Source organism: Ranitomeya variabilis, chromosome 2 (assembly GCF_051348905.1).
Source record: "Ranitomeya variabilis isolate aRanVar5 chromosome 2, aRanVar5.hap1, whole genome shotgun sequence".
In the NCBI taxonomy this organism is placed as follows: Eukaryota; Metazoa; Chordata; class Amphibia; order Anura; family Dendrobatidae; genus Ranitomeya; species Ranitomeya variabilis.
Window position 1 is genome coordinate 910,828,914 of NC_135233.1, and position 21,922 is coordinate 910,850,835.

At 45.3% G+C, this 21,922-nt stretch overlaps 1 protein-coding gene across 3 annotated transcripts in view; it reads left to right on the top strand.

Annotated features, from left to right (window-relative positions):
* Positions 1-21,922, top strand: part of LRRC34 (leucine rich repeat containing 34) — a 69,278-nt gene that overhangs the window by 14,894 nt on the left and 32,462 nt on the right. For 2 of the 3 annotated variants that reach the window (XM_077290585.1, XM_077290586.1), the window contains 5 exons: positions 11,471-11,610; positions 12,245-12,363; positions 20,322-20,386; positions 20,475-20,558; positions 20,661-20,789. In XM_077290585.1, the coding sequence (XP_077146700.1) occupies positions 11,507-11,610; positions 12,245-12,363; positions 20,322-20,386; positions 20,475-20,558; positions 20,661-20,789 (501 nt within the window). In that variant the 5' untranslated portion in view covers positions 11,471-11,506. Of the gene's footprint in view, positions 1-11,470; positions 11,611-11,979; positions 12,135-12,244; positions 12,364-20,321; positions 20,387-20,474; positions 20,559-20,660; positions 20,790-21,922 lie in introns of those variants that run through there. The other variant, XM_077290587.1, reaches the window with a different exon arrangement.

Genomic DNA, 21,922 nt, shown 5'->3' on the forward strand with positions numbered 1-21,922 from the left:
AAAAAAACGTATTTAACAACGGAGTTATCTTGCATGCCCGCTGCATATCTTTTAAACCAAAATCACTCACCATATCCATTAACACTTTCCCTGATGCATCGACATTCACACTTCCCACATCACAGTTCATATCACCCACTATCACAACAGGCACTCTTCCTGGAATAAAAAACTTATTTTTTTCAAATAAAACTCTACGCTCCTGTTTATCCACAGGCGCATATACATTAATAACGCAAAAACGAACATTTCTAAACTCAAAATTTGCCAACACACACCTTCCAACCTCAATCACCATATAGTCACACAAACTCACATCATTTCCCTTCACCAAAAAACCCACACCATCATTTTTATTACAGGCACTCCCTGACCACACAGACGCACCATGAGGCCATTCACTCCCCTTCACACCATCCACAATACCACACTCCTGCAAACAAAAAATTCCTGCATTTTGAGTTGCAAAAAAATCCAAGATGGCCGCCCGCCGCAACCTGTTTTTAAAAACCCTCACATTTTGTGATATAATAACAAAACCCATAACATACACAGAAACAAAAATACTAAGAAAATCAACCTACAAACATAACATTACGCAACTTACATAAAAAACACACACAAAAAAAAAAAAAAAAAACATTTTTTAAAGGCAAATGCTACTATATACAAAAACACTTAGCTACTGAAATAATAGCACATAGCTAACCAGCACCGCTACTGTCCTCCTCCACCATCTGCGCCGTGCAGCTTTCAGAGCCGCTAACCTCCATACACTCCTCCAGACGCGTCTTCTTCTGCCCAGCCTTCCTCCGGGGCACTCCTTCACCATCCTCAAAGTCACTAATTTCCCCACCACCCTCCCTGGGACACTTTCGACCTCCAGGCTCCTCCTCTGAGGAAAAAGCACCAATGTTTCCTGGGTCAGACCCATGAATCACAGACTCAGCCATCTCCTCCGCCCCAGAAGTATCAAAATCCATCAAATCACCCAACTCGACTGCTTTGGTAACTGGGGACTCCTTTTTTTTTTTATTTTTATTAATCATAGCACGCTCTTCCTGCTTTGCAGCTCTCCAGAATTCCTTGTCCTCCTGCTTCTCCCTCTTCCTCTCAGCCTCCTTGTCCTCCTGCCGTTTATCCCGCCTTCTCTCAATCATAGAGGGCGGAATTACCTCAGAGCTTTGCTGCACAGACGCCTCGCCATCCTCCCGCTTCCTCTCCTCCTCTCGCTTCTTAACCTCCTCCTCTCTCTTTTTTTCCTCCTCCTGCCTCCGCTCCTCCTTACGTTTCTTTTCTTCCTCTTCCCGCCTCTCCTCCTCTCTAGTTGGCCTCCTCGGCACACCATATGGACAATCCTTATACAGGTGCCCTGTATTACCACAACGGTCACATTCACGTGGCATCGGACACTCAGCCGCCACATGGCCGTCTCTTTTGCAGTTACGGCAAACCAAACTTTTATCGCACATATTCTGCAAGTGCCCAAACTGGAAACACTTCCTGCAGTATAGAGGCTGCCCTGCATATGTCAGAAAGCCCCTATGACCCGCCACTGAGAAATTCGCCGGGGGGTGGGTGAAACCTCCCAAACAACTTGGGTCTCTCTTCAGTTTCACACGAAACACAAGTTTACAGTTAAAAATGCCCAAGCAATTTCTCTGTTTGTCTCCACCCTTAACATATTCGCAGTACCGAGCCAGGAACTGCTCCAACAGACTTACTTCAGTATAAGGATTATAAACAGTAACCGTCACAACTTTTTCCATGAGCCCAAACAGAGGCTCCACCCGCACTCCCTCCAGGCATGGGTCACCATCATGACTTCTGAGCCACTCAAAGACTGTTAAACAGCAAGGCTCACTCACAAAGGTAACATCATAAGTACCTTGGTTATGAAATTCGTTCACGCTGAAAATATCAGTCCGATGAGCTCCAGCCTTTCCCTCCAGCAGGTCACGAACCACGTACACCACGTTGTTTTTGGCACCATCTTCCACGACCACACGAATTGTATTCTTAATGAACATCTTCAAACTTCTCTGCCGGTACGAATACCGCAGCAATAAATTAGCAGCACGCTGCTAGGAAACACTCGCACCCTCTGACCGCGACACAAGATCGCAGCCAGAAGGCCGAGAGGCACTCCTACCCACAGACAGCTGTTTCGGGGTTTTTGCCCCTCATCAGTGTGGAGTAGGAAACTGGCTATTAGGAGCAGTGCCTGGTGAAAGGCTATGAAGGAACAGATGAATGACCTCGGGGAGACCAAAACATCCAACACTGCGGAGACACCATCACGTGTTTCTCAACGCAGTGATCCAGAACACTGCCCTCATCCCTTATGGGAAATATGCAAACGCATGTGAAGTAAGCTGCGGAGACACCATCACGTGTTTCTCAACGCAAGCAATGAATAGCCAGGCCTTTCTCCGGGAAGGAACAACCACGGGAAGGGCAGCATCCAATAAAGGAGAATATCCAATAAAGGAAGACCACCTATGCCAAGCATGCATCCACAAACAGCTGTTTCGGAGTTTTTGCCCCTCATCAGTGTGGAGTAGGAAATTGGCTATTAGGAGCAGTGCCTGTGAAAGGCTATGAAGGAACAGATGAATGACTGGGATGTTTTGGTCTCCCTGAGGTCATTCATCTGTTCCTTCTCAGCTGTGTGACAGTCACATGTATGGACAACCTGTTTATTGGGCTCTCCATGCATGTGATTCTCACACAGACGCGACACATGCAGCAGCGGCACTGATCAGCTGATTATCGGGAGCGCTCCAGGTATCTGGGTATCTGATGCAGCTATTCGAGAAGTGCTATAGCTATTCAGATGAGCTCTTATTCGAAGCTATTCGATCATCCCTACTTACGATCCATTATTGCTGATCAGACTCGGACATTCAGGTATATGGGCATCCGTTAAAAACAGACGAAAAACAAACACATCGGTTTTATAATATAAACGCAACTCTTGTTTTTGCTCCCATTTTTATGAGCTGAACTCAAAGGTCTAAGACTCTTTCTATGTACACAAAGGGCCTTTTTTCCAAATATTGTTCACAAATTTGTCTAAATCTGTGTTAGTGAGCACTTCTCCTTTGCTAAGATCATCCCCCACCTCAGAGGTGTGGCATATCCAGATGCTGATGACACAGCATGACTATTGCACAGACGTGACCTAGTCTGGCCACAGTAAAAGACCACTCTAAGGGTACCGTCACACAGTGCAATTTTGATCGCTACGACGGCACGATCCGTGACGTCGCAGCGATCGTATGATTATCGCTCCAGCGTCGTAGACTGCGGTCACACGTTGCAATCACGGCGCTGGAGCGATGCCGAAGTCCCCGGGTAACCAGGGTAAACATCGGGTTACTAAGCGCAGGGCCGCGCCTAGTAACCCGATGTTTACCGTGGTTACCAGCGTAAAAGTAAAAAAAAACAAACCGTACATGCTCACCATCTGATGTCCGTCCGGTTCCTTGCCGTCCGCTTCCTGCTCTGACAGATCCGGCCGTACAGTGAGAGCAGAGTGCAGCGGTGACGTCACCGCTGTGATCTGCTCTCACTTTCCGGCCGGCAGACAGTCAGAGCGGGAAGCGGACGGCAAGGGACATGACGGACATCAGATGGTGAGCATGTACGGTTTGTTTTTTTTTACTTTTACGCTGGTAACCACGGTAAACATCGGGTTACTAAGCGCGGCCCTGCGCTTAGTTACCCGATGTTTACCCTGGTTACCAGCGAACGCATCGCTGGATCGCTGTCACACACAACGATCCAGCGATGTCAGTGGGTGATCAAGCGACGAAAGAAAGTTCCATACGATCTGCTACGACGTACGATTCTCAGCAGGATCCCTGATCGCTGCTGCGTGTCAGACACTGCGATATCGTAACGATATCGCTAGAACGTCACGAATCGTACCGTCGTAGCGATCAAAATTGCACTGTGTGACGGTACCCTTACTGTGCAGTTTTATAGCACAGCACAATGCCACAGATGTCGCAAGTTTTAAGGGAAAGTGCATGTCACGGGGGAACTGGGTAGACTAAGGTTGGTTACCCGGGCCCCTGCGATATCCCTCAGGCTAGGGAAACCCTGTCTGTCCCTTTCCCAGAAGTTACACTAAAGGTGTGCATGTCTGGGCCGCCAGGCCTGACTATGACTCCTGTTTCAGCCCTAAGCTGAAACCACCACCCGTGTTATGGTTCTCAATGGCAAGAGAACATAGCCCAGCATACATAGGAACTAGCTCTTGGAAGGATGGAAACTTAAACTGACCATGAACTAAACCTGCCGCACAACTAACAGTAGCCGGGTAGCGTAGCCTGCGTTTTATCCCTAGACGCCCAGCGCCGGCCGGAGGACTAACTAATCCTGGCAGAGGAAAATATAGTCCTGGCTCACCTCTAGAGAAATTTCCCCGAAAGGCAGACAGAGGCCCCCACATATATTGGCGGTGATTTAAGATGAAAATGACAAACGTAGTATGAAAACAGGTTTAGCAAAATCGAGGTCCGCTTACTAGATAGCAGGAAGACAGAAAGGGTACTTTCATGGTCAGCTGAAAACCCTATCAATACACCATCCCGAAATTACTTTAAGACTCTAGTATTAACTCATAACATCAGAGTGGCAATTTCAGATCACAAGAGCTTTCCAGACACAGAAACGAAACTGCAGCTGTGAACTGGAACAAAATGCAAAAAACAAACAAGGACAAAAGTCCGACTTAGCTGGAAGTTGTCTGGTAGCAGGAACATGCACAGAAAGGCTTCTGATTACAATGTTGACCGGCATGGAAGTGACAGAGGAGCAAGGTTAAATAGCGACTCCCACATCCTGATGGGAACAGGTGAACAGAGGGAATGATGCACACAAGCTCAATTCCACCAGTGGCCACCGGGGGAGCCCAAAATCCAATTTCACAACAGTACCCCCCCCCTCAAGGAGGGGGCACCGAACCCTCACCAGAACCACCAGGGCGATCAGGATGAGCCCTATGACCAGATCGGAGGCATGAACATCAGAGGCAGTCACCCAAGAATTATCCTCCTGACCGTATCCCTTCCATTTGACCAGATACTGGAGTTTCCGTCTGGAAACACGGGAGTCCAAGATTTTTTCCACAACGTACTCCAACTCGCCCTCAACCAACACCGGAGCAGGAGGCTCAACGGAAGGCACAACCGGTACCTCATACCTGCGCAACAATGACCGATGAAAAACATTATGAATAGAAAAAGATGCAGGGAGGTCCAAACGGAAGGACACAGGGTTAAGAATCTCCAATATCTTGTACGGGCCGATGAACCGAGGCTTAAACTTAGGAGAAGAAACCCTCATAGGGACAAAACGAGAAGACAACCACACCAAGTCCCCGACACAAAGCCGAGGACCAACCCGACGCCGGCGGTTGGCAAAAAGCTGAGTCTTCTCCTGGGACAACTTCAAATTGTCCACCACCTGCCCCCAAATCTGATGCAACCTCTCCACCACAGCATCCACTCCAGGACAATCCGAAGATTCCACCTGACCGGAGGAAAATCGAGGATGAAACCCCGAATTACAGAAAAAAGGAGACACCAAGGTGGCAGAGCTGGCCCGATTATTGAGGGCAAACTCCGCTAAAGGCAAAAAAGCAACCCAATCATCCTGATCTGCAGACACAAAACACCTCAAATATGTCTCCAAAGTCTGAATCGTCCGCTCGGTCTGGCCATTAGTCTGAGGATGGAAAGCAGACGAGAAAGACAAATCTATGCCCATCCTAGCACAGAATGCCCGCCAAAATCTAGACACGAATTGGGTTCCTCTGTCAGAAACGATATTCTCCGGAATACCATGCAAACGAACCACATTTTGAAAAAACAGAGGAACCAACTCGGAAGAAGAAGGCAACTTAGGCAGGGGAACCAAATGGACCATCTTAGAGAAACGGTCACACACCACCCAGATGACAGACATCTTCTGAGAAACAGGAAGATCCGAAATAAAATCCATCGAGATGTGCGTCCAAGGCCTCTTCGGGATAGGCAAGGGCAACAACAATCCACTAGCCCGAGAACAACAAGGCTTGGCCCGAGCACAAACGTCACAAGACTGCACAAAGCCTCGTACATCTCGTGACAGGGAAGGCCACCAGAAGGACCTTGCCACCAAATCCCTGGTACCAAAGATTCCAGGATGACCTGCCAACGCAGAAGAATGAACCTCAGAAATGACTTTACTGGTCCAATCATCAGGAACAAACAGTCTACCAGGTGGGCAACGATCAGGTCTATCCGCCTGAAAATCCTGCAAGGCCCGCCGCAGGTCTGGAGAAACGGCAGACAATATCACTCCATCCTTAAGGATACCTGTAGGTTCAGAATTACCAGGGGAGTCAGGCTCAAAACTCCTAGAAAGGGCATCCGCCTTAACATTCTTAGAACCCGGTAGGTATGACACCACAAAATTAAACCGAGAGAAAAACAACGACCAGCGCGCCTGTCTAGGATTCAGGCGTCTGGCGGACTCAAGATAAATTAAATTTTTGTGGTCGGTCAATACCACCACCTGATGTCTAGCCCCCTCAAGCCAATGACGCCACTCCTCAAAAGCCCACTTCATGGCCAAAAGCTCCCGATTCCCAATATCATAATTCCGCTCGGCGGGCGAAAATTTACGAGAAAAAAAAGCACAAGGTTTCATCACGGAGCAGTCGGAACTTCTTTGCGACAAAACCGCCCCAGCTCCGATTTCAGAAGCCTCGACCTCAACCTGAAAAGGAAGAGCAACATCAAGCTGACGCAACACAGGGGCGGAAGAAAAGCGGCGCTTAAGCTCCCGAAAGGCCTCCACAGCAGCAGGGGACCAATCAGCAACATCAGCACCCTTCTTAGTCAAATCAGTCAATGGTTTAACAACATCAGAAAAACCAGCAATAAATCGACGATAAAAGTTAGCAAAGCCCAAAAATTTCTGAAGACTCTTAAGAGAAGAGGGTTGCGTCCAATCACAAATAGCCCGAACCTTGACAGGATCCATCTCGATGGAAGAGGGGGAAAAAATGTATCCCAAGAAGGAAATCTTTTGAACCCCAAAAACGCACTTAGAACCCTTCACACACAAGGAATTAGACCGCAAAACCTGAAAAACCCTCCTGACCTGCTGGACATGAGAGTCCCAGTCATCCGAAAAAATCAGAATATCATCCAGATACACGATCATAAATTTATCCAAATAATCACGGAAAATGTCATGCATAAAGGACTGAAAGACTGAAGGGGCATTTGAAAGGCCAAAAGGCATCACCAAATACTCAAAGTGGCCCTCGGGCGTATTAAATGCGGTTTTCCACTCATCCCCCTGCTTAATTCGCACCAAATTATACGCCCCACGGAGATCTATCTTAGAGAACCACTTGGCCCCCTTTATGCGAGCAAACAAATCAGTCAGCAGTGGCAACGGATATTGATATTTAACCGTGATTTTATTCAAAAGCCGATAATCAATACACGGCCTCAAAGAGCCATCTTTCTTAGACACAAAGAAAAAACCGGCTCCTAAGGGAGATGACGAAGGACGAATATGTCCCTTTTCCAAGGACTCCTTTATATATTCTCGCATAGCAGCATGTTCAGGCACAGACAGATTAAATAAACGACCCTTAGGGTATTTACTACCCGGAATCAAATCTATGGCACAATCGCACTCCCGGTGCGGAGGTAATGAACCAAGCTTAGGTTCTTCAAAAACGTCACGATAGTCAGACAAGAATTCAGGAATCTCAGAGGGAATAGATGACGAAATGGAAACCAAAGGTACGTCCCCATGCATCCCCTTACATCCCCAGCTTAACACAGACATAGCGTTCCAGTCGAGGACTGGGTTATGAGATTGCAGCCATGGCAATCCAAGCACCAACACATCATGTAGATTATACAGCACAAGAAAGCGAATAATCTCCTGATGATCCGGATTAATTCGCATAGTTACTTGTGTCCAGTATTGTGGTTTATTACTAGCCAATGGGGTGGAGTCAATCCCCTTCAGAGGTATAGGAGTTTCAAGAGGCTCTAAATCATACCCACAGCGTTTGGCAAAGGACCAATCCATAAGACTCAAAGCGGCGCCAGAGTCGACATAGGCATCCGCGGTAATAGATGATAAAGAACAAATCAGGGTCACAGATAGAATAAACTTAGACTGAAAAGTGCCAATTGAAACTGACTTATCAAGCTTCTTAGTACGCTTAGAGCATGCTGATATAACATGAGTTGAATCACCACAATAAAAGCACAACCCATCTTTTCGTCTAAAATTCTGCCGTTCGCTTCTGGACAGAATTCTATCACATTGCATATTCTCTGGCGTCTTCTCAGTAGACACCGCCAAATGGTGCACAGGTTTGCGCTCCCGCAGACGTCTATCGATCTGGATAGCCATTGTCATGGACTCATTCAGACCCGCAGGCACAGGAAACCCCACCATAACATCCTTAACGGCATCAGAGAGACCCTCTCTGAAATTCGCCGCCAGGGCGCACTCATTCCACTGAGTAAGCACAGACCATTTACGGAATTTTTGGCAGTATATTTCAACTTCATCTTGCCCCTGAGATAGGGACATCAAGGCTTTTTCCGCCTGAAGCTCTAAATGAGGTTCCTCATAAAGCAACCCCAAGGCCAGAAAAAACGCATCCACATTGAGCAACGCAGGATCCCCTGGAGCCAATGCAAAAGCCCAATCTTGAGGGTCGCCCCGGAGCAAGGAAATCACAATCCTGACCTGCTGAGCAGGATCTCCAGCAGAGCGAGATTTCAGGGACAAAAACAACTTGCAATTATTTTTGAAATTTTGAAAGCAAGATCTATTCCCCGAGAAAAATTCAGGCAAAGGAATTCTAGGTTCAGATATAGGAACATGAACAACAAAATCTTGTAAATTTTGAACTTTCGTGGTGAGATTATTCAAACCTGCAGCTAAACTCTGAATATCCATTTTAAACAGGTGAACAGAGAGCCATTCCAGGATTAGAAGGAGAGAGAGAGAGGAAGGCTGCAATATAGGCAGACTTGCAAGTGATTCAATTGAAAGCACACTCAGAACTGAAGGAAAAAAAAAAAAAAAAAAATTTTTCAGCAGACTTCTTTTTTCTCTCCTTTCTCTGCCAATTAATTTAACCCTTTGTGGGCCGGTCAAACTGTTATGGTTCTCAATGGCAAGAGAACATAGCCCAGCATACATAGGAACTAGCTCTTGGAAGGATGGAAACTTAAACTGACCATGAACTAAACCTGCCGCACAACTAACAGTAGCCGGGTAGCGTAGCCTGCGTTTTATCCCTAGACGCCCAGCGCCGGCCGGAGGACTAACTAATCCTGGCAGAGGAAAATATAGTCCTGGCTCACCTCTAGAGAAATTTCCCCGAAAGGCAGACAGAGGCCCCCACATATATTGGCGGTGATTTAAGATGAAAATGACAAACGTAGTATGAAAACAGGTTTAGCAAAATCGAGGTCCGCTTACTAGATAGCAGGAAGACAGAAAGGGTACTTTCATGGTCAGCTGAAAACCCTATCAATACACCATCCCGAAATTACTTTAAGACTCTAGTATTAACTCATAACATCAGAGTGGCAATTTCAGATCACAAGAGCTTTCCAGACACAGAAACGAAACTGCAGCTGTGAACTGGAACAAAATGCAAAAAACAAACAAGGACAAAAGTCCGACTTAGCTGGAAGTTGTCTGGTAGCAGGAACATGCACAGAAAGGCTTCTGATTACAATGTTGACCGGCATGGAAGTGACAGAGGAGCAAGGTTAAATAGCGACTCCCACATCCTGATGGGAACAGGTGAACAGAGGGAATGATGCACACAAGCTCAATTCCACCAGTGGCCACCGGGGGAGCCCAAAATCCAATTTCACAACACACCCGCTACCCAGTGAAGAGACCACACACCAATCCCCACAGAAAGCACAGACAGGGAAAACTGAAAAACGTACCACGCCGCAGACACACAGGAATACACTATAATGTGCACAGGGCAAAACAAATACAAATAGGAAGGAGGAATATGACAAAGGATTATACACCACCAGATACGATATTCCTACAACAAGACCACCACTCCAGACCGGAATCACCAGGCATAAAGCAAAAGCTATAATCGGCGACGCCCAAAGTCCAGCGTGACTATTTAAAGGCCGTGGGCGTGACCCAGCCTCCAACCTGATTACCAGCTAGATTAACCCCGAGCAAGCTGGATAAAATCTAGCCGACGCCACTGAGCGTGTAGTGGACGTAAGTGGAATTACTGCTGTCTGTCGGATGCCCTAGTGTGAACAGCTTCCGACATGACAGTGCAGTTGGCATACTGACTGTAGGAAAGTCCTCCAGAGCTGTAGCCCGTGAATTCAATGTTCATTTCTCTACCATATGCCGTGTCCAAAGGCATTTCAAAGAATTTGGCAGTACATCCAACCTGTCTCACAACATCAGACCACATGTAACCACACAAGCCCAGGACCTCAACATCCAGCATCTTCACCTCCAAGATTGTCTGAGACCAGCCACGTACACAGCTGCTGCAACAATCATCTTGCATAACCAAAGAATTTCTGCACAAACTGTCAGAAACTGTCTCAGGGAGGCTCATCTGTATGCTCGTTGTTCTAATCAGGGTCTCCACCTGACTTTTCACCGTCGTAACCGGGGTGGGCAAATGTTGACATTTTGATGGCATCTGGCACCTTGGTGTTCTCTTCCCGGATGAATCCCAGTTTTCACTGTACAGGGCAGATGGCAGACTGCGTGTATGGCGTCATGTGGGCGTTGATGTCAACGTGGTGATCGAGTGGCTCATGGTGGTGGTGGTGGGGTTATGGTGTGGGCAGGTGTATGTTATGGACAATGAACACAGGTGCATTTTATTGATGTCATTGTGAATGCACAGAGATACTATGATGAAATCCTGAGGCCCATTGTTGTGCCTTTCATCCATGACAATCACCTTATGTTGCAGCATGATAATACACAGCCCCATGTTGGAAGGATCTGAACACAATTCCTGGAAGCTGAAAACATCTCAGTTCTTACATGTCCAGCATACTCGCTGGACATGTCACCCATTGAGCATGTTTGCGATGTCCTGGATTGGCGTTTACAATAGTGTGTTCGAGTTCCTGCCAATATCCACAAACTTCACTCAGCCATTGAAGACTAGTGGACCAACATTCAACAGGCCACAATCAACAACCTGATCAACTCTCTGAGCAGGAGATGCGAGAGGCAAATGGTGGTCCCACCAGATACTGACTGGTTTTCTGGGGCCGGTCACTCCCTTTTCATTGACTTCTAGAACTAGAAAGATATTTGCAGAGTCAAAATGGTTAATAAAGTGAAATAATACTGTTTCTTATGACTTTCAGCTTTCTTACTGACCTGCAGAACGTTACTTTTGTACTAATAGATTGCAGACTGAGTACCAGTGATCTTTTCTTCAGCCATGGCCACAGGTCTGAGCCAGCAGTATAGCATGGCATGTACAGAACTAAACCAACCAGTCAACCATTTCATTGAAGAAGTGTTCAGACAAAGTGAGCAGCCAGAGTAAGTACCTTATATGAACTGATATCGAAATGTCATCATTATTAGCATTATTTTATCAAGAAATCAGATTGAAGTCTTAAAAATATGCACATTACATTTTAGTGTATCCTGAGTCAACTATAATTTCAGCACATTTGATCTATTCTACCAATAACCTAAATTTGCTGTTTTCCTGCGTATCATTCATTTTTATAAAAATGCATGGATTTGTTTATTAAAAGGGGTTGTCCAATGATTGTTCTTTAAAAGCGCCCAGCTCCCCTGTCACCCAGCGTCCTGTATGTCAGTGGTGAGTTCATTCTTGCTTGATTGACAGTTTGGACCAACTGCCTTGTTTTGTTACAGGCACAAGGTCTGCGCTCTACACTGCTGGAAGCAAAGGCAGCATTGAAGGAGCGCAGTGGCAGTAAGGCCGGCCAGCCTGAGGGCAGCACATACAAGCTCTGCAGAAAAGAGTGTGTAAGCGCTGCCCTCCTTGCATCCATTAGACTGGCCGATGCTGATAGAGTATAGCGGTGGCCTAGGTGAGCGGCTCAGCGGTCAACAATAAAACTGCCTGTTTTACCAGTACTTTGCATTGTTATGGATCTAACAAAGTGAGATTACCCTTTAATCAGCCAATGCATTTCTCTAGGCAGTATATGTCTACAATGAAAATATGTGGAAACAATCGACTATTGGATGTCAAACGTGTTACAGATGAAGATTTTCTGGCTATTATCCGTGTATTGAAACAAAATAGTTTCATAACAAGTAGGTGATTTTTTTAGTATTTTTTTATGAATGACAGTCTAATATTCCATGGAAAGATAAATATGATAAATAGATGGATGGATAGATAGAGTGATAGATGGATAGATAGATAGATGATAGATAGATAGATAGATAGATAGATAGATAGAGTGGTAGGTGATAGATAGATGGATCGATAGATAGATGGACAGATATATAGAGTGATAGATAGAGTGATAGATAGATAGATAGACAGACAATACAGGGTGTGCCATCTATATGGATACAACTAAATAAAATGGGAATGGTTGGTGATATCAACTTCCTGTTTGTGGCACATTAGTGTATGGGAGGGGAAAATCTTTTCAAGATGGGTGGTGACCATGCGGCCATTTTGAAGTCGCCATTTTGGATCCAACTTTATAAATGGCCACCCAGGTGTATCCATATAAATGGCCCACCCTGTAGATAGATACAGTGCCTTGCAAAAGTATTCGGCCCCCTGGAACTTTTAAACCTTTTCCCACATATCATGCTTCCAACATAAAGATACCAAATGTAAATTTTTGGTGAAGAATCAACAGCAAGTGGAAAACAATTGTGAAGTTGAACAAAATGTATTGGTTATTTTACATTTTGTGGAAATTCAAAAACTGAAAAGTGGGGCGTGCAATATTATTCGGCCCCTTTAACTTAATACTTTGTTGCGCCACCTTTTGCTGCGATTACAGCTGCAAGTCGCTTGGGGTATGTCTCTATCAGTTTTGTACATCGAGAGACTGAAATTCTTGCCCATTATTCCTTGGCAAATAGCTCGAGCTCAGTGAGGTTTGATGGAGATCGTTTGTGAACAGCAGTTTTCAGCTCTTTCCACAGATTCTCGATTGGATTGAGGTCTAGACTTTGACTTGGCCATTCTAACACCTGGATACGTTTATTTGTGAACCATTCCATTGTAGAGTTTGCTTTATGTTTGGGATCATTGTCTTGTTGGAAGACAAATCTCCGTCCCAGTCTCAGGTCTTTTGCAGACTCCAACAGGTTTTCATCAAGAATGGTCCTGTATTTGGCTTCATCCATCTTCCCATCAATTTTAACCATCTTCCCTGTCCCTGCTAAAGAACAGCAGGCCCAAACCATGATGCTGCCACCACCATATTTGACAGTGGGGATGGTGTATTCAGGGTGATGAGCTGCGTTGCCTTTACGCCAAACATATCGTTTGGCATTGTTGCCAAAAAGTTCAATTTTGGTTTTATCTGGCCAGAGCACCTTCTTCCACATGTTTGGTGTGTCTCCTGTTGTGAACTCTATTATTGGGCTCCCTCTAGTGGTCACAAGCGGTACTGTGTAGTGTTGTCTTTCTGCAGGTTGGCAGCATCAGCTGGTTCGTTATCCTTGGTTGGTTTCCTATTTAGCTCACCTGGATACTCAGTTCCTTGCCTGCTCTCAATGTATTCAGTGCTCTTCAGATTCCATGTGACTACCTTGCTCCCAGTCTCTCCAAGACAAGCTAAGTTTTTGTTTGTTTATTTTTTGATTATCAGCATTCATCATGTTTCTTGTCCAGCTTGCTAAAATGTGATTTCCTCGCTTGCTGGTTGCTCTAGGGGACTGAGTTTCTCCCCCCACACCGTTAGTTGGTGCGGGGGTTCTTGAAATCTCAGTGTGGATATTTTGTAAGGGTTTTTTACTGACCGCACAGACCCCTTTTCTATTTTCTTCTATCTAGTATTAGTGGGCCTCATTTGCTGAATCTGCTTTCACCCCTGTGTATGTGCCTTCCTCTTACCTCACCGTTATTATTTGTTGGGGGCTTCTATATCTTTGGGGATTATTTCTCTGGAGGCAAGTGAGGTCTTTCTTTCTCTCTAGGGGTAGTTAGTTCCTCAGGCTGGCTCGAGACATCTAGGATTTTAGTCACGTTCACCGGCTACCTCTAGTGTGTTGGATAGGTTCAGATTTGCGGTCAGTCCAGTTTACCACCTCCCTAGAGCTTGTCCTATGTTTTGTTACTTAGCTGGAGTATTTTGTGATCCTCAACCACTAAGGATCATAACAGTAGAGCAGGCCAAAAAGTGTTTAATGCATCGCAGAAGTGGGATAAAAAGAAGACCTAAGTACATTTTTTTTTTTTTTTTCCTCCCGCTTTTCCTTTGCTGCAGTCTGTTTAGCTTCTTTCACCCCTTGAACTCTGGGTGGTTTTGAGCTCAGCTGCAGACATGAATGTTCAGACTCTGGCTTCTAGTGTGGATCATCTTGCTGCACGGGTGCAAAGTATTCAGGATTTTGTTATTCATAGCCCTATGTCAGAACCAAAGATACCCATTCCTGAGTTGTTTTCTGGAGATAGATCAAGGTTTCTAAATTTTAAGAATAATTGTAAGTTATTTCTATCTCTGAGACCTCGTTCCTCTGGTGATTCCGCTCAGCAAGTTAAAATTGTTATCTCCTTGTTGCGTGGCGACCCTCAAGATTGGGCTTTCTCTCTGGCGCCAGGAGATCCTGCATTGCTTAATGTAGATGCATTTTTTCTGGCTCTTGGACTGCTTTATGAGGAGCCTAATCTTGAGAATCAGGCAGAAGAAGCATTGCTGGCTATCTCTCAAGGTCAGGATGAAGCAGAGGTGTATTGTCAAAAATTTCGGAAATGGTCGGTGCTTACTCAATGGAATGAGTGTGCCCTGGCTGCAAATTTCAGAGAGGGTCTTTCTGAGGCCGTTAAGAATGTTATGGTGGGGTTTCCCACCCCTACAAGTCTGAGTGATTCTATGGCTTTAGCCATTCAGGTTGATCGGCGTTTGCGGGAGCGCAAATCTGCTCATCCTTTGGCGGTATTTTCTGAACAGAGACCTGAGTCTATGCAATGTGACCGAACTCTGACCAGAATTGAGCGACAAAGTCATAGACGTCAAAATGGGTTGTGCTTTTACTGTGGTGATTCTACTCATGTTATCTCAGCATGCTCTAAACGCTTAAAAAAAATCGCTAAACCTGTCACCATTGGTACTATGCAGCCTAAATTTATTTTGTCTGTTACTTTGATTTGTTCTTTGTGGTCCTACCCGGTTATGGCTTTTGTGGATTCGGGTGCTGCCCTGAATCTGATGGATTTGTCGTTTGCCAGGCGCTGTGGTTTTGTCCTGGAGCCTTTGGAATTTCCTATTCCTCTGAGGGGAATTGATGCTACGCCATTGGCTGAGAATAAGCCTCAGTATTGGACGCAAATGACCATGTGCATGACTCCCGTACATCAGGAGGTGATTCGCTTTCTTGTTCTGCATAATTTGCATGATGTTGTTGTTTTGGGCCTGCCATGGCTGCAGGTTCATAATCCAGTTTTAGATTGGAAAGCTATGTCTGTGTCAAGTTGGGGTTGTCAGGGAATTCATGGCGATGCTCCGTTGGTGTCTATTGCTTCTTCCACTCCTTCTGAGGTCCCTGAGTTTTTGTCTGACTACCAGGATGTATTTGATGAGCCCAGGTCCAGTGCCCTGCCCCCTCATAGTCACAATCCCTGTGCTATAAATTTAATTCCTGGTAGTAAATTCCCTAAGGGACGACTTTTTAATCTGTCTATAACAGAGCATGCCGCGATGCTTAGTTATATAAAGGAGTCTTTGGAGAAGGGACATATTCGCCCATCCTCTTCCCCTCTTGGTGCAGGATTTTTTTTTGTGGCCAAGAAGGACGGTTCTTTGAGACCTTGTATAGATTATCGTCTTCTGAATAAAATCACAGTCAAATTTCAGTATCCTTTACCACTATTGTCTGATTTGTTTGCTCGGATTAAGGGTGCCAGTTGGTTCACCAAGATAGATCTCCGTGGTGCGTATAACCTTGTGCGCATTAAGCAGGGAGATGAATGGAAAACAGCATTTAATACGCCTGAAGGCCATTTTGAGTACTTGGTGATGCCTTTTGGACTCTCTAATGCTCCTTCTGTGTTTCAGTCCTTCATGCATGACATCTTCCGAGAATATCTGGATAAATTTATGATTGTTTATCTGGATGACATTTTGGTCTTTTCTGATGATTGGGAGTCCCATGTGAAGCAGGTCAGGATGGTGTTTCAGGTCCTGCGTGCTAATGCTTTATTTGTGAAGGGCTCAAAATGCCTCTTCGGAGTACAGAAGGTCTCCTTTTTGGGTTTTATTTTTTCTCCTTCTACTGTGGAGATGGACCCAGTCAAGGTCCAGGCTATTCATGACTGGACTCAGCCCACGTCTGTTAAGAGTCTTCAGAAGTTCTTGGGTTTTGCTAATTTTTACCGTCGTTTCATCACTAATTTTTCTAGCGTGGTTAAACCTTTGACGGATTTGACCAAGAAGGGTTCTGATGTGACTAATTGGTCTCCTGCGGCCGTGGAGGCCTTTCGGGAGCTGAAGCACCGGTTTTCTTCAGCTCCAGTCTTATGTCAGCCAGATGTCTCTCTCCCCTTCCAGGTCGAGGTTGATGCTTCTGAGATTGGAGCAGGGGCTGTTTTGTCGCAGAGAAGCTCTGATGGCTCTGTGATGAAGCCATGTGCTTTCTTTTCAAGAAAGTTTTCGCCTGCCGAGCGGAATTATGATGTTGGTAATCGGGAGTTGTTGGCCATGAAGTGGGCATTTGAGGAGTGGCGACATTGGCTCGAAGGAGCTAAACATCGTGTGGTGGTCTTGACTGATCACAAAAATCTGATTTACCTTGAATCTGCAAAGCGCCTGAATCCTAGACAGACTCGTTGGTCATTGTTTTTCTCCCGTTTCAACTTCGTGGTCTCATACCTGCCTGGTTCGAAGAACGTGAAAGCTGATGCACTTTCTAGGAGTTTTGTGCCTGACTCTCCGGGAGTTTCTGAGCCGGCTGGTATTCTCAGAGAGGGAGTGATTTTGTCTGCCATTTCCCCAGATTTGCGACGAGTGCTGCAGAAATTTCAGGCGGATAGACCTGACCGTTGTCCACCAGAGAGACTGTTTGTCCCGGATAGATGGACCAGCAGAGTTATTTCCGAGGTTCATTCATCGGTGTTGGCGGGTCATCCTAGGATTTTTGGTACCAGAGATTTGGTGGCTAGGTCCTTCTGGTGGCCTTCCTTGTCGCGGGATGTGCGTTCCTTTGTGCAGTCTTGTGGGATTTGTGCTCGGGCTAAGCCTTGCTGTTCTCGTGCCAGCGGTTTGCTTTTGCCTTTGCCTCTTCCGAAAAGGCCTTGGACGCACATTTCCATGGATTTTATTTCGGATCTTCCAGTATCTCAGAAAATTTCTGTCATCTGGGTGGTGTGTGATCGTTTTTCCAAGATGGTCCATTTGGTGCCCTTGCCTAAGTTGCCTTCTTCCTCCGATTTGGTTCCTCTATTTTTTCAGAATGTGGTTCGCTTGCACGGCATTCCTGAAAATATTGTGTCTGATAGAGGATCCCAGTTTGTGTCCAGGTTTTGGCGGACTTTTTGTGCTAAGATGGGCATTGATTTGTCTTTTTCGTCGGCCTTCCATCCTCAGACTAATGGCCAAACCGAGCGAACTAATCAGACGTTGGAAACTAATTTGAGATGTTTTGTTTCTGCTGATCAGGATGATTGGGTGACTTTTTTGCCATTGGCCGAGTTTGCCCTTAATAATCGGGCTAGTTCTGCTACTTTGGTTTCGCCTTTTTTCTGCAATTCTGGTTTCCATCCTCGTTTTTCCTCGGGTCAGGTTGAGCCTTCTGACTGTCCTGGGGTGGATTCTGTGGTGGATAGGTTGCAGCAGATTTGGAACCATGTGGTGGACAATTTGAGGTTGTCTCAGGAGAAGGCTCAGCGCTTTGCCAACCGCCGCCGCGGTGTGGGTCCCCGACTTCGTGTTGGGGATTTGGTGTGGCTGTCTTCTCGGTATGTTCCTATGAAGGTCTCCTCTCCTAAATTCAAGCCTCGCTTCATCGGTCCTTATAAGATCTTGGAAATCCTTAACCCGGTGTCTTTTCGTTTGGATCTCCCAGCATCGTTTGCCATTCATAATGTGTTCCATAGGTCTTTGTTGCGGAGGTATGTGGTACCTGTGGTTCCTTCTGTTGAGCCTCCTGCTCCGGTGCTGGTTGAGGGCGAATTGGAGTACGTGGTGAAGATTTTGGATTCTCGTATCTCTAGACGGAGGCTTCAGTATTTGGTTAAGTGGAAGGGCTATGGTCAGGAGGATAATTCCTGGGTTGTCGCCTCTGATGTTCATGCGGCCGATTTGGTTCGTGCCTTCCACGCGGCTCATCCTGTTCGCCCTGGGGGTCTTGATGAGGGTTCGGTGACCCCTCCTCAAGGGGGGGGTACTGTTGTGAACTCTATTTTTGGGCTCCCTCTAGTGGTCACAAGCGGTACTGTGTAGTGTTGTCTTTCTGCAGGTTGGCAGCATCAGCTGGTTCGTTATCCTTGGTTGGTTTCCTATTTAGCTCACCTGGATACTCAGTTCCTTGCCTGCTCTCAATGTATTCAGTGCTCTTCAGATTCCTTGTGACTACCTTGCTCCCAGTCTCTCCAAGACAAGCTAAGTTTTTGTTTGTTTATTTTTTGATTATCAGCATTCATCATGTTTCTTGTCCAGCTTGCTAAAATGTGATTTCCTCGCTTGCTGGTTGCTCTAGGGGACTGAGTTTCTCCCCCCACACCGTTAGTTGGTGCGGGGGTTCTTGAAATCTCAGTGTGGATATTTTGTAAGGGTTTTTTACTGACCGCACAGACCCCTTTTCTATTTTCTGCTATCTAGTATTAGTGGCCTCATTTGCTGAATCTGCTTTCACCCCTGTGTATGTGCCTTCCTCTTACCTCACCGTTATTATTTGTTGGGGGCTTCTATATCTTTGGGGATTATTTCTCTGGAGGCAAGTGAGGTCTTTCTTTCTCTCTAGGGGTAGTTAGCTCCTCAGGCTGGCTCGAGACGTCTAGGATTTTAGTCACGTTCACCGGCTACCTCTAGTGTGTTGGATAGGTTCAGATTTGCGGTCAGTCCAGTTTACCACCTCCCTAGAGCTTGTCCTATGTTTTGTTACTTAGCTGGAGTATTTTGTGATCCTCAACCACTAAGGATCATAACAGTCTCCCAGGTCGCTTGTTGCAAACTTTAAACACTTTTTATGGATATCTTTGAGAAATGGCTTTCTTCTTGCCACTCTTCCATAAAGGCCAGATTTGTGCAGTGTACGACTGATTGTTGTCCTATGGACAGACTGTCCCACCTCAGCTGTAGAACTCTGCAGTTCATCCAGAGTGATCATGAGCTTCTTGGCTGCATCTCTGATCAGTCTTCTCCTTGTTTGAGATGAAAGTTTAGAGGGACGGCCGGGTCTTGGTAGATTTGCAGTGGTACGATACTCCTTCCATTTCAATATGATCGCTTGCACAGTGCTCCTTGGGATGTTTAAAGGTTTGGAAATCATTTTGTATCCAAATCCAGCTTTAAACTTCTCCACAACAGTATCATGGACCTGCCTGTTGTGTTCCTTGGTCTTCATGATGCTCTCTGTGCTTCAAACAGAACCCTGAGACTATCACAGAGCATGTGCATTTATGCGGAGACTTGATTACACACAGGTGGATTATATTTATCATCATTAGGCATTTAGGACAACATTGGATCTTTCAGAGATCCACAATGAACTTCTGGAATGAGTTTGCTGCACTGAAAGTAAAGGGGCTGAATAATATTGCATGCCCCACTTTTCAGTTTTTGAATTTCCACAAAAATTTAAAGTAACCAATAAATTTTGTTCTACTTTACAATTGTATTCCACTTGTTGTTGATTCTTCACCAAAAATTTACATTTGGAATCTTTATGTTTGAAGCATGATATGTGGGAAAAGGTTGAAAATTTCCAGGGGGCCGAATACTTACGTAAGGCATTGTAGATAGATAGATAATAGATAGATCTCTATTTTTTCCTGATAGGTAATAAATCGCCTTCCTACAATTCAGTATTACAAACGTGTCGCCTGAAAAAGTTTATTTTATTTTCATCTTTATTTTTTATTAAAGATCTTGATCTTAGGTTCAACAGCTTGACCAATAGTGGTGCAGTGCACATTGCCAAATTTCTCCAGGTATGTCACAAGAAGCAGATTGATACCATGCCTGTTGATGGCCACTAAGCTTTGACATATTGTACTTTTATACTTCTTTATCTCTCAGGATGATTGCTCATTGCTTTATTTAAATCTTCTGGGGAACGACATTGAAACCGATGGTGCAGAAGAAATTGCAAAAGCTTTGTATGTAAGTAAGCTTTGGTCTATGTTTCAGTACATTTTACAAATTTAAAAAAGTGGTATGACGTTTGTATATTTTTCTATTTTTGTTTTATATTTTCTTGCTTAGAGGAATGACACACTTAGAAGCCTAAGAATGACGGGTAACAAAATTGGCAACAAAGGAGGAATGTTCTTTGCGGCAATGCTGCAAATAAATTCAACTCTTGAAGAAGTGGACCTTGGAGACTGTGACCTGGTATGTACAAGCTCAGGAAAGGTTATTGATGGCTTATAGAATAATGCATTAATGATGTGTAGTTATAACTATTATTGCTGTAGAGTTTTATGGTGTTTAAACAAGGTATGTGCTTTCACAAAAGAAATGTGCAGATACTTCACCATATGAAAATCTTTTGGCTTAATGCTCACCATGCAGTCAGGGGCTGGCTGGCACTTTTCAGCCTGGGGGCAATCACAAGGCAGTGGCCCTCCAGTTGCAGTACTTTTGTCCTGTTTATCTCTGGCCGCTGCATTAAAGCAGCAGAGATAACAGGCTTTAAAAACAGGTTGGTACATAGATATGGGAACAAAACGGAGCTAGCTGCATATATATGGAAGCAGAACCAAGCTTGTTGCCTACATAGATACTGTAACAGAAGCAAGCTGACTACATAGCCATGAGACCGAAACCAAGATTGCTATGTTGACAAGTAAACTGACTGGAGCTTACTACACAGATATGGGAGCAGAACCGAGCTTACCACAGAGATATAGGAGCAGAACTGAGCTTAGTACAGAGATATGGGAAGAGACCGGAGCTAGCTGCATATATATAGAAGCAGAACCAAGCTTGTTGCCTACAAAGATACTGTAACAGAAGCAAGCTGACTACATAGACACAAGACCAGAGCCAAGATTTCTATGTAGACAAGGAAACTGACTGGACATTACTACAGAGATATGGGAGCAGAACCAGGCTTACTACAGAGATATGGGAGCAGAACCGAGCTTACCACAGAGATATAGGAGCAGAACTGAGCTTACTACAGAGATATGGGAACAGAACTGAGCTAGCTGCATATATATGGAAGCAGGACCAAGCTTGCTGCATATATATGGAAGCAGGACCAAGCTTGCTGCCTACATAGATACTGTAACAGAAGCAAACTGACTACATAGACACGAGACCAGAGCCAAGATTGCTATGTAGACAAGGAAACTGACTGGAGTTTACTACAGAGATATGGGAGCAGAACCAAGCTTACTACAGAGATATGGGAGCAGAACCTAGCTTACCACAGAGATATAGGAGCAGAACTGAGCTTACTACAGAGATATGGGAACAGACCGGAGCTAGCTGCATATATATGGAAGCAGAACCAAGCTTGC